The sequence below is a fragment of the Podarcis vaucheri genome (genome assembly GCF_965113315.1).
Source record: "Podarcis vaucheri genome assembly, chromosome: Z".
NCBI classification, from domain to species: domain Eukaryota; kingdom Metazoa; phylum Chordata; class Lepidosauria; order Squamata; family Lacertidae; genus Podarcis; species Podarcis vaucheri.
Window position 1 is genome coordinate 48,570,150 of NC_138758.1, and position 12,659 is coordinate 48,582,808.

The following is a 12,659-nucleotide window of genomic DNA, read 5'->3' on the forward strand; positions in this document are numbered from 1 at the left end:
ACATCGTGATTTTTGCATAGCACATGCACGCATTGTGATTCACGATATATCACCACATCAAATACTACGAAACCATTACCACGAGGTGGACTTCAGACTGGTTTGGGACAATATTGATATATCACCAAGCCATACATCATCCAAACACTCTGGAACTGAGCACTCTCAATTCCCCACAGGAAACTGCCCCACATTTCCCCCGTGTGTCAAGGCCTTTGGAGCTATTCCAGGTATTGCTTCCCCCCTGCAACCCCTTTCACCTTGCCCTTCGTCCCAGTGACGTGAATGATGTTCAGTTGATCCAGGTCTTCGACCTGCCGGAGAAAAAGTGAATGAACCTTTCAGTTTAGCTGTTCTGGTACTTGCCCGCCGCCCCACCTCATCACTGCAGGCAGCAATGGCTGCTAATAGACAGCCCTCCCTCTCCCCCATCCCATCAGTAACCCCAGAAAAATCAAGACTGCATCGCATCACGGCCAGCGGCCTCCCACAATCTTCCCAACCTCCTCACCTTCAATCCACTTCGTTCCAAAAAACCTTTCATGGCTTCCAGCTGTGCCTGGGGGTCTCCTCGCTCTCGTTTCACTTGTTCCAGGTAGCTGGCGTTTGTCTGGAGCGTATTCAGAGTCCGAATGGCATCCTAGAAGGCGTACGAGGCAGTGGTTAATTGCTTCCCCGCTTTTGGTCGGCCTTGTAAATAACCACACAGCAGTTACTAGCCTGCAAAGACAGTTGCCTGGCTGGCTGAGGAGGAAGGGGAAGCACTACTCCTTCTTCCATGGGAACTTACTTGTACAGAGACCACAGGGTTAATTTACCTTAGAGTTGTCTACACTGCCTGGCAGATGCTCCCTAGGTTGTTCCCAGCCCTACCTAATGATCCCAAGGACTGAACCTGGGAACCTACTACAAGCAAAGCACATGCTCTACCCACTGAGCTATAGCCCACCAGCTTTCTATCCTGGGCATAGAAGGGAATCAGAGCACCCCATCTTTCCTCCACCAACCCACTCACTCGCCTGCACACAATTCCTTTGTTGGCTATTGCAACCAGGCTGGTGCCTGAACGCAAGACCTGTTTTTCAGCCTTCTGTTATGGAAAACAAGAAATCAGCCACTCCAGGTCAATGCTAACAATCTCCTCTCTGCCCCATTCAAAAAATAAACCTGGAATTGTGATGCCCCTGTCCGCGGTTCCAGGTTCTCACTGCGCACTCCAGTGGCTGCAAGAAGGCAGGGGACAGGAGCACAGGAAGCTCTTTTCTTAACGCCTGCTTTCCAGCTGGTCCTCTGCCTTTTCATGTCTGAATTCTGCCACAGGCGGCAGGTCCACTGGAGAATCCACACCCTATCCCTCTTGGGAAAGGAATCTGCCTTCCTTGCTCCTCTGAACGCACCAGTAGTTCCATGCACGTGGTCAGTGTTTACCCCCCCCCCAACCAAACAAGATAATGACCTTCCTGTAGCTTATGACACACGTGCCTCTCCCTCAACAGCTCAATCACATGTCTAGGGGCGTAAAGGCGTAAAGTACCAGTTAACTGAAAGAACATTTTTTTAAAAACCCAGAAACAGAAAAAGCACAGGCTCTTCCTGCCTCCACCAAGCAAAGTGTAAGGGCAGTGAGGGAAGCTGGCACATTGTCAACACGGCCATCAATGAACTCAGGCTACAGAGCAGTCAAAGAGCAAGGAGCTGGGGACTCAGCAAAAAGATACGAACCCAGTGGCTATTAGCAAAGCTGCTGATGTGAACAAAATGAAGGCACATTTTAAAAGGCAGCTACCATATTTTTTGCACCATAACACTCACTTTTTTCCTCCTAGAAAGTAAGGGGAAATGTCTGTGCGTGTTATGGAGCGAATGCCTGCGGGTGGCGGGGGGGATCTGCTGCAGTCGTGAGCAGAGGATCCGTGGTTCCCCTTCCTTCCCTCCTCCGTGGCTCACTTTGAAACAGCAAAGCGGGAGAAGAGCCGCTGAGTAGGGAGGAGAGAGGGACAGAGAGCCTGCTTGCTTTAAAGGAGCAAAGCGGGAGAGGATAGGAGCCGCTTACACGAGTGTAAGCGGCTCCTGTCCGGTTGGTTCCTTTAAAGCAAGCAGGCTCTCTGTCCCTCTCTCCTCCCCACTCAGCTCACTAAATAGCAGCAAAGTTTTTCAGCTCGCTAAGCCGGGGATGAGCGGGGAGGAGGGAGAAAAGCAAGAGCCTGCTTGCTTTAAAGGAGCAAAGTGGGAGAGGAGAGGAGCCTTCTCCCCTTATACCCCTCTTCTTCATTATTAGCAGCATCCTTCTCCACCCACCCCACGCGTGTTCCTTCACCCCGTAAACCTCACTTCTGCATTATTAGCAGCATCCTTCTCCTTGTCCCTTGAGTGTTTTCCCTTCCCTCCCCACTTAAAACGTGGTTACAAAGCGCAGATCCACATGGATCCTCAGGATTTTTGCACTGGGTCACCCCAAATTCACCATCAGATCACATAACATGTCCATGGCTACATCTTGCACCAAAAAAAAATCACACACCCACTGTTGCCTGGGGCCGCAGTGGTGCAAAAACGTGGTTACAAAGCATGGATCCACATGGATCCTCAGGATTTTTGCATTGGGCTACTCCAAACTCACTGTCAGATCACATGTCAGTGGCCACAGCATGAACCACAAAAATCATACATCCACTGTTTCGTTTAGAATGTTTTTTTTTTCTTGTTTTCCTCCTCTAAAAACTACGTGCGTGTTATGGTCGGGTGCGTGTTATAGAGCGAAAAATACAGTAAGTAATCTTATGACTGGGAGGAGGAAGAAGAAACCAAGAGCATAGCTGTCAACTTTTCCCTTTGCTTGCAAGGAATCCTATTCGGAATAAGGGAATTTCCCTTTAAAAAAGGGAAACGTTGACAGCTATGATCAAGAGAAGCATCAGAGAGGAGACCCTGACCGAAGACAAAACTTTTATCTTCCCTCTAAGGCACTTTGGAAGAGTTATGAAGATTTTTGCAGGATGTGTTTAATTTATTACATATTTATTTCATAAGATTTATACACCACTTGATTGTACAAAAAAACAACAACCCTCAAAGCCATTTACAAAAAAAAGTAAAATCAAGAAAAAAACACAGCCAAACCTTAAAAAGTATACAGGAGTTAAAATCCTAAAACAGATTAAAATTACTTCTACTTTCTAAGCATCCGGGTAGGTTTGGCAAGCACGAAAAAGAGTACAGTGAAGACTCCTGCTTGAATTGAATAGGCCAGGAGTTCCATAGTGTTGGCATTGCCACACTAAGCGATTGCAAGACGGGTGTTGTTTGGCACCTGTAGCCGCACCAATTCACTGTACAAAGCGAGTGGGCACAGGTGGGGTAAGGAAATCTCATGAGTAAACAGGTCCAAGCTGTTTTGCTACCCAAGTTTTTCTTCTGTTTTACAGGGCACAATTTGCAGATTTCTGTATGCTTTTAAATGTAATACAGTGGTATCTCAGGTTAAGTACTTAATTCGTTCTGGAGGTCTGTTCTTAACCTGAAACTGTTCTTAACCTGAAGCACCACATTAGCTAATGGGGCCTCCTGCTGCCGCCGCATGATTTCTGTTCTCATCCTGAAGCAAAGTTCTTAACTCGAGGTAAAATTTCTGGGTTAGTGTAGTCTGTAACCTGAAGCGTATGTAACCTGAAGCATATGTAACCTGAAGCGTATGTAACCCGAGGTACCACTGTATATGGACCACCCCAAAAAACACATACTTTTATGCTATGCTTTATGCTTTTTTAAGTTTTGTAAGTTGCCTGGAGACACTTTACCTGGCTATCAGCTAACAGGCTGAACATTTAATAAACTTTACCTTACAAGGCTTTTGTAAGGATTATCATTGGGAGGTAGCTACATGTTATTATATGATATGCATTACACAGCTGCCCCCCAAAGTCCTCAAAAGTGCTTCACAGGCTTTTCCACATTAATTCTTACACACAGCCCTGTAAGGTACGTCAGCACTATTATTACACCTGGGGCCAAGAACCTGAGGGGGAATGGCTTGCCTGATGCTGAGATTTGTAGTGGGATTGAGAAATTATGGTGAACAAACTCCATGAAGGAGGTGGTGTTGAATAACTGCCCCCAGATGGACCAGAAGGAAAGCTCAGCTAGCTATTCATTCTGTCCTTTTAATAAACCTGAAAAGGACTTAAAATGTTCATAGTGCAGCTTCCTTTTCTGTCAAAATGATGTACACCAGGGGTAGAAAATCATCCCCAACTCCAATCCCATCAGCCCCAGTCAGCATCGCTAAAGATACTGGGAGTTGTAGTCTGAGAACAGCTGGGAGGTCAGTTTCCCCAGAGAACTGCCTCCTCCCACATGAATGCCAAAATCATCCTAAATTTGCCATCTTAAAAGTTAAATGGTAATGGACTGGAAGAGAGCCAACAACCTGAAGTTTGATCCAGATAAGCCTGTCTTGGTCACGCTGGTTGATCATCTCAGGTGAGCGAGGGACAAGGGTGAAAGCTGTTTCCTCATTTTGCTGGATCTCTCAGCGGGTTTTGATACCGTCAACCATAACATCCTTCTGTACCATCTACAGGGGCTGGGAGCAGAGTTTTGCCGTGGTTCCGCTCCTTCCTCCTGGGCTGTGTCCAGAACATGGTGTTGGGGGATAAGTGTTCAGACCCCTGGGCTCTCATTTGTGGGGTGCCTCAAGGTTTTGTCCTCTCCCCCATTCTTTTTAACATCTACATGAAGCCGCTGGGAGAGATCATCAGGGGGTTTGGGCTGGGTGTTCATCAGTATGCAGATGATACCCAGCTCTACCTCTCCTTTAATTCAGAAACAGTGAAGGCAGTGAAGGTCCTGTGTGAGTGTCTGGAGGCAGTTGGCAGATGGATGGCAGCTAACAGATTGAAGTTGAATCCTGACAAGACACAAGTACTGTTTTGGGGGGACAGAGGGCGGGCTGGTGTGGAAGACTCCCTGGTCCTGAATGGAGTTACTCCTGAATGGAGTAACCGTGCCCCTGCTCTGGTTTCGGTGTGCTAGAAGTAGTTTAGTTCTGTCGGCCACGACCCGGAAAGCTGTCTGTGGACAAACACCAGCTCCCTTGTCCTGAAAGCGAGATGAACGCCGCAATCCCACAGTCGCCTTTGACAGGACTTAACCGTCCTTTACCTTTACCTTTTACCTTGGAGGGAAACAAGCTCCTTACCTACTTTCTGCAGAAAAGCAATTTAAGTGGACAGGGATAGAAGCCTATTCAAAAATAGGCTGCATATCTCTGCTACAAGCTGGTGGGTAACGGGCTGTCCACTGCTATAACAAGCGACTTCCTCATTTGCCTTGCATGTGAGATACTGTACTTGCTGGCACAGGGATGTGGAATTACTATACGCACGCTGAGCTCACGAGACGAGGTGAAGATCAGGCTATTCCCGCGCTCCACTCGAAAGTGGTCGGACTCAGTAGAAAGGCATTGCAGGCAAAAGGTCCCATGTCCAATTACTGGACTCTCGAGGTAGGGCTGTGGAAATCCCTTGCCTTAAGCTCTGGAGGGCTGCTGCTCATCAGTGTAGACCAGGAGTCAGCAAACCTTTTCAGCAGGGGGCCAGCCCAATGTCCCTCGGACCTTATGGGGGGACAGACTATATTTGGGGGGGGGGATGAACGAACTCCTATGCCCCACAAATAACCCATTTATTTTAAATAAAAGGACACATTCTACTCATGTAAAAACACGCTGATTCCCGGACTCTCCGTGCGCTGGATTTAGAAGACGATTGGGCCGGATCCTGCCCCCAGGCCCTAGTTTGCCTACCCATGATGTAGACCAGTGATTCTCAACCTGTGGGTCCCCAGATGTTGCTGGACTACAACTCCCATCATCCCTGAGCTCTGGCCTTGCTAGCTAGGGATGGTGGGAGTTGCAGTTCAACAACATCTGGGGACCCACAGGTTGAGAAAGGCTAGTGTAGACTATGCTGAGCTAGATGGAACAAATGCCCTGGCTCAGAATATGGCAGCTTCAACCCATACAGAAGCAAGAGGGCTGGAATTTTATTTTCTCCTTCAGTGAAGGGCCATAGCTCAGTGGTGGAGCATCTGCTTCCAGGTGGAAGGCCCCGGCAGGTCCCTGCCTGAAACTCCAGAGAGCCATTGCCAGTCACTAGGCTAGACTGTCAGTGGTCCGACTCAGGATAAGGTAACTTCCTGCATTCTGGGGGAAGCTATTACTCCCCCCGCACGCCCTACGCAACCAAGCAGCAGCCAACCACTCCTTCACAACATGTCACTAGTGTAGTGTTCTCCTGTTTTCCTTCTTATCTCTCCTCCCACCTCCAAATTATAGGTTATGATCAGCTGGCGTGGCCTAATAAAGAAACAGCTAGATTTAGTACAGCGGACGTTGGGTTTTGAGTTTCACCTCAGGCAGGCAGTCCTTTGGCCAGATGAGGGCATACTGAGGGCCAAGGTGCTGCTGTGTCAAGTTTAAGAGGCCCCACGGAATAACACACACTGATTTACATTTGCACTGATGCAGAGGTGAGGATGCAACAAAAAATGAACCATCAAATTAAACAATCTGTCTACCTTATTCTTTCTTACTTAGCTTATATGACAATGTTTAATGTACACAAGATCGTATCAGACTGATAATGGCTCTTTTAGAGTCTGTTCCTCCACCGCCCATGTCCTTTACAAAACAAAAACAAAAACCAATTATGTGAAACTTGAAATTTATCAGGCACCGCAGCCAGCTATGTAAAAGATCTCAGGCCCCAAGCACACATTATGTATTTATTATTATTTATTCAATTTATATCCTGCTCCTTCTGAAGGAGCCCCAGGTGGCAACCAGATCATTAATAATTTTAAAGACTTTTTAAAGACTTCTAAAAACAATTAAAAACATTAGATTTCACTCAACTAAGTTTTCTTGACAGCAGACACACTGAAATTGATATACCCTAGTTAAAAAGGTAAAGGTAAAGGACCCCTGACAGTTAAGTCCAGTCGCGAATGACATTCATCTCGCTTTAGAGGCCCAGGGAGCCGGCGTTTAGTATGCAGTTTTTCCAGGTCATGTGGCCAGCATGACTAAGCTGCTTCTGGCGCAACAGAACACCGAAACCAGAGGAGCGCACGGAAACGCTGTTTACCTTCCCGCTGGAGCAGTACCTACTTGCACTTTTTGGTGTGCTTTCAAACTGCTAAGTTGGCAGGAGCTGGGACAGAGCAACAGGAGCTCACCCCGTCGCGGGGATCTGAACCGCCAACCTTCTGATCAGCAAGCCCAAGAGGCTCAGTGGTTTAGACCATAGCGCCACCCGCGTCCCTATACACTGGTACCTCAGGTTACATATGCTTCAGGTTACATATGCTTCAGGTTAGACTCCGCTAACCCAGAAATAGTGCTTCAGGTTACAGACTCCGCTTCAGGATGAGAACAGAAATCGTGCGGCGGTTGCACAGAGGCAATGGGATGCCCCATTAGCTAAAGTGGTCTTCAGGTTAAGAACAGTTTCAGATTAAGAACGGATTTCCGGAACGAATTAAATACTTAATCCGAGGTACCACTGTATCCTAGTTTGACGTATCTATTGAGTACGGCCAATATAACTTCTATTGAGTAGTTACCATGAATATCCCAGCAGGGAGTGACATGCTTGTAAAGGCAAGTTGATAAAGATGCCTCGGGTGGCAATAGGCCAGGAGCAGGCAATGTGCTAAAAGCACTTTTGCTTCTAGTTCTGGCCACATCCATCACTTTCTCACTTCTCCACCACCTTACCCAATTCACATGCAGGGCCATGAGACAATGCACTGACTATACTGCTTAAGGCTGCACATTTGGAAAAATACTCAATGTTAAAAAGAAGCAGAAAATAGTTCCCCAGAAGCAGACAGGAAAGGTAGGATACAAATGTAGTAAATAAAAATAAAAATCAGTACAGTGGTACCTCGGGTTAAGTACTTAATTTATTCCAGAGGTCCTTTCTTAACCTGAAATTGTTCTTAACCTGAAGCACCACTTTAGCTAATGGGGCCTCCCACTGCCACCGCGCCGCCGGAGCACGAATTCTGTTCTCATCCTGAAGCAAAGTTCTTAACCTGAAGCACTATTTCTGGATTAGAAGAGTCTGTAACCTGAAGCATATGTAACCTGAAGCGTATGTAACCCGAGGTACCACTGTATAGATTTTTACTCGATGCTCTCTTACTGATGTGTGTAGTTTCTATCTGCGGGGAGATAAGACAATTAGGCCTGGACAATCTTTCTATATATTGTTTAAAGTCCACCCTCTCTCATCACCAAGGAAATACAACAAGTGAATAGTAAGAGAGCCCATATAAGTAACGCTGACCCCGCCACTAAGTAGAAGAATAGAAGCATAATCACCCCACTCCACCCCACTCACCATTCCCCCTTCCCATCTTTCTTTCTTTCTTTCTTTCTTCTTAATTGTTTAAACCAGTGATGACCAAACTTGCCCCTCCAGCTGTTTTGGGACTACAATTTCCGTTGTCTCTAGCTAACAGGACCAGTGGTCAGGAATGATGAGACTTGTAGTCCCAAAACAGCTGGAGGGCCAAGGTTGGCCACCACTGGTTTAAACCAATTCATGAACCAAGAACCTGTACATGGACTACTAATAATGAAACATATGTTGTAGATACTTTTCCACATTTATTATGCTATTTTTGTGAATACAGTGGTACCTTTGGTTGTGAACGGGATCCGTTCCAGAGGCCCGTTTGCAACATGAATAGAACGCAACCTGCAGTGGTGCGTCAGTGCACATGCGATTTGCCGCTTCTGCACATGACGTCATTTTGCGCGTCTGCGCATGCACGAGCGGCAAAACCCGGAAGTAACCCTCTTCGGTGCTTCCGGGTCGCCGTGGGACGCAACCTGAAAAAGCGTATCATGAAGCAAACGTAACATGAGGTATGACTGTATACAAATGGCATACTTGTTTGCATAACATTATTCTTGTTTATAAAACCCAATTTTTTTAAAAAAAGGCCACATCATGATAGTTGTTTCATAACATTTGACCTGGAGATATATTGCTAATCATGTGGGGGAAACAGTGAAGGTGATTGTCACTTTGCCCACAAATTGTATAGCTTTGCTGGCTTAGCTCTCTCCTGCAGGGGGCAGCAAACCACAAGAGCAGGTGCTCACAAATGAAGGCAGAATGACTGGGAACTATGGTATCCTCAGAGCAGACACTGATTTTTTGTTTTAGAGGAAGGCTAGGGGCACCAGGCTGGTAGGTTATGTTGTTTAAGCCTCTTCCCCTCCCTCCTCTCTCTCGGTGTGAGAATGCATGCACCCCTCTGTGGCCCCCTTGTCAGAGCTGGCTTCCTCTCCCTATTAACGCCTCTCCCATTGGCAATGGATCGATTAGGAAATCCCTTTCACCCTCATTCCACCTTTCCACCCTGCCTCCAACAACTTTGTGAAGGGAGTGGAGAAGCCGGTTAGGCTTAAAAACAAATAAAAAACCACAGATCTGCTGCCAGCTCCCGCTTCACAAACCAGGTTGCACGTCAAATGTTTTCCTAAGATACAGAGTCGCTCTCACCAGAATTACCCACCCAAGCTTAGGAGGCCGCTCATGAGGTTGTGGTGGTGGTTTTGGAAGAAAAAGGGGGGGGGGGAATGTGAGATGTGGGGGGTGTCAGGGGTGTGTGGTTTGTGTAAATTACAGTGGTACCTCGGGTTAAGAACTTAATTCGTTCTGGAGGTCTGTTCTTAACCTGAAACTGTTCTTAACCTGAAGCATCACTTTAGCTAATGGGGCCTCCTGCTGCCGCTGCGCCGCTGGAGCACGATTTCTGTTCTCATCCTGAAGCAAAGTTCTTAACCTGAAGCAGTATTTCTGGGTTAGCGGAGCCTGTAACCTGAAGCGTATGTAACCTGAGGTACCACTGTACTTAAATAACTCTTAAATTAGTTGAAAATAATTTTTTAATTGTATGTGTGTAATTAACATTAGTTTACTAAATTTAATGCCCTTAAAACTGCATAGAACATTAATATATTCTCCAGAAATCTTTAATGGTTTAGCTAAAGCATGAAAGCATTGAGTTTATTTTCATTTATGCATCAAACTTAATTCCACACCCCCCCTCAATATTTTCCCAGATTATTTGTATTCACTATGATTAAAGGTTAGTAAAAATGTATCTGCTTTAGTAGCGGCAGTAGCAGTTGTCAGGACATTACCATACTTGCTCTCCATCCTTGTTTCAGACATTGTGATACACTGGAATATTGCAATGTTTAGGTAGTGATTTATCGCGATGTTGAAAGCCAAATATTGCCCAGCCCTGTGGACAATGCCTGAAAAATTCAACTGACACAAGGGTGGCTAATCAGTGGCTCTCCAGATATTGATGGACTCCGGCTCCCATCTGCCCCAGTCAGCTTGGGCAAAGGTCAGGAATGATGGAAGATGCGGTTTAACAACATATTGAGGACACCAGACAGGCAGGTTTAAAATGGGTGGACGGACACACAAAAAGGCATTGAATGTTAACCTGAAACAAGTTACCGTAGGTGGCTACAAAAAAAACCCCTATGGGGCCAATTGTGGAGTGGGAAGCATAAAATCACAACAAAATCGACCACTGAGAACAGGGAATGATTCCTTAGAGCACTACTACTGCCACCTGAGTCCAAAATGTGTTTGCTAGGGGCTGATGGAAACAGTTCAAAACATCTGGAGGGCGAAGGCTGGGTTGTGGGGCCAGCCAGATCAACAAAAGAGCACACCACTTTGCATACAAAAGCCCCCTCCCCAAGTTCAGTCCCTAGAATTGCCACCTAAAAAAAAACCAGACCACAGACATCTGTTGCTGAGGTCTTAAGAGCAGGGAACGTGCAACCTTCCAGGCGCTGCTGGACTCCCTTCATGCTTTGCCAGAAAAGCCAGCAGCAAAGGATGATGGGATTTGGAGTCCAAAAACATGTGGAAGCACATGCCTCAAGAGAGCCAGGTCTTCTGATCACCTGGCTATATCTCTCTCCCTTGTTTTAAAAGTGATTTGCCTCTGACAAACGTGTACTCCAATTTTGCTTTCTTTTGTTTGCGGTTACTGTTTTATCTGTGGGAAAACTAATACAACTACCTATTTCAAAATAGTAGCAGTAGTAGTAGTAGTAATAGTAGTAGATTCCACACTATAGTTTTGTTCCTTCTCTTTCTGGCTCGGAATCTACTACACAAGAAAGTACAGTATAAAGTCGGGTCCCCGTCCCCCCGCAATGTGCAATACATTCGGCTTGGAATGAAATTCATTCCTCGCGTCTGCAAGTCGCCAGGGCTGAACTTGAAAAATAAAAGGTAGGGCGACAGCCTATTAAACTAACGCAAAGAAATCGAATTAATACCCAGCACTAGAATCCACCCCGCCCCATGAACACACCAATAAAACAAAACAAAACGGGACTGCAGCCTAGAAAGCTAATGCAACGGAAAGAAATAGAATTAAAATTCGGTGCCAGCGTTAGAAGTCACTAACCACGCGCACACCAATGAAATGAAACGAAATATAAAACAATGCAAAACAGGGAAGCAGATCAGGCAGGCGTCCACGCCGCAATCTTTTTGGCGCGCGCAAAAAGCATTCCTGCTTATTCGTGGCTGCCCGGGGCGCTTAGAAATGCTGGTGCGAATTTCAAAACTGGTCTTTTTGTTTGCTTGTTTAATATCTTTAACTTTAAGGGGGAAATTGCATGTGTGTGTTTTACTGCCTCTCTCCGAGGCTTCCGTTTCTTTGAAGTGGGGGTCGCTTGTACCCCCGCTTCACGGAACCAGCCCACCGACCAATAGTTGCAGCAGGTGCGAGCGTGGGAAGAGGATCCCTGCCTGCCCGCCGGCTGACGCAACCCCCCGCCGGGCTTGCAAGGGGGTCTCCGGCGCCCCGGCGGTGCCTCTCACCTGGTACTCCATCCTGGGCGCGTGGGCCGGGCGGGCGCTGAGCCACCTCCGGGCGCCCAGACGGGGAGCCTGCACCCGCTGCTGGAGGAAGGCCAGGTGCAGAGCGCGGACCCGGCGCGAGCCCATCGCAGGCGCCTCCCCCCCAAGCACAACTTCCCCGAGCCGATCGTAAGCCGCGGCCGCACCACGCCGCGAAACCCTCCCGGCTGCGCGCAGGCGCGGAAGCGGCCCTGAAGCCGGAGCGGCCATCTTTGCGGGTGGTAGTAGAGGGGGCGGCCCCAGGCCGTTTTGCGCAGAAGCAACCAGTAGAGCCAACCCGGCCATCTTTGGGAAGGGCGATTCCCTTTCTTGCCCCGCCCCCTCCCGCGTCCCTCACTTGCCGCCATAAATCAAACCACAGGTAGAGGTAGGAAATGGCAGAGAGGTGCGCGCACGGGCGCAGGGCTGCTTCTCCGTGAAAGGGACGCGGACGTGTCAGATCAGATTTAACCATAGCTGTCAACTTTTCCCTTTTCTTGCGAGGAATCCTATTCGGAATAAGGGAATTTCCCATTTAAAAAAGGGAAACTTTGACAGCTATGCATTTAACACAAACTGGATTTGTTTCAATCAAACTCACAGTTTCGTGTTGTAAAAGAACATGTGGAAACGCAAGGTCCTCTGAGACCCGTAACACAATTTGAAAATTTATTTAAGCACGGTGGCGGTTGGGGGAAGAAG

The 12,659-nt window shown here is 47.3% G+C and overlaps 1 protein-coding gene across 3 annotated transcripts in view; it reads right to left on the reverse strand.

Moving 5' to 3' along the window:
- Positions 1–12,659, reverse strand: part of FPGS (folylpolyglutamate synthase) — a 48,848-nt gene that overhangs the window by 34,949 nt on the left and 1,240 nt on the right. Inside the window, exons 1-3 of one of the 3 annotated variants that reach the window (XM_082208911.1) lie at positions 11,940–12,201; positions 512–640; positions 261–314 (exon numbers count right to left, since the gene is read on the reverse strand). In XM_082208911.1, coding sequence (XP_082065037.1) covers positions 261–314; positions 512–640; positions 11,940–12,188 — 432 coding nt within the window. In that variant the 5' untranslated portion in view covers positions 12,189–12,201. Of the gene's footprint in view, positions 1–260; positions 315–511; positions 641–1,167; positions 1,398–11,939; positions 12,202–12,659 lie in introns of those variants that run through there. The other 2 variants (XM_082208912.1, XM_082208913.1) reach the window with 2 other exon arrangements.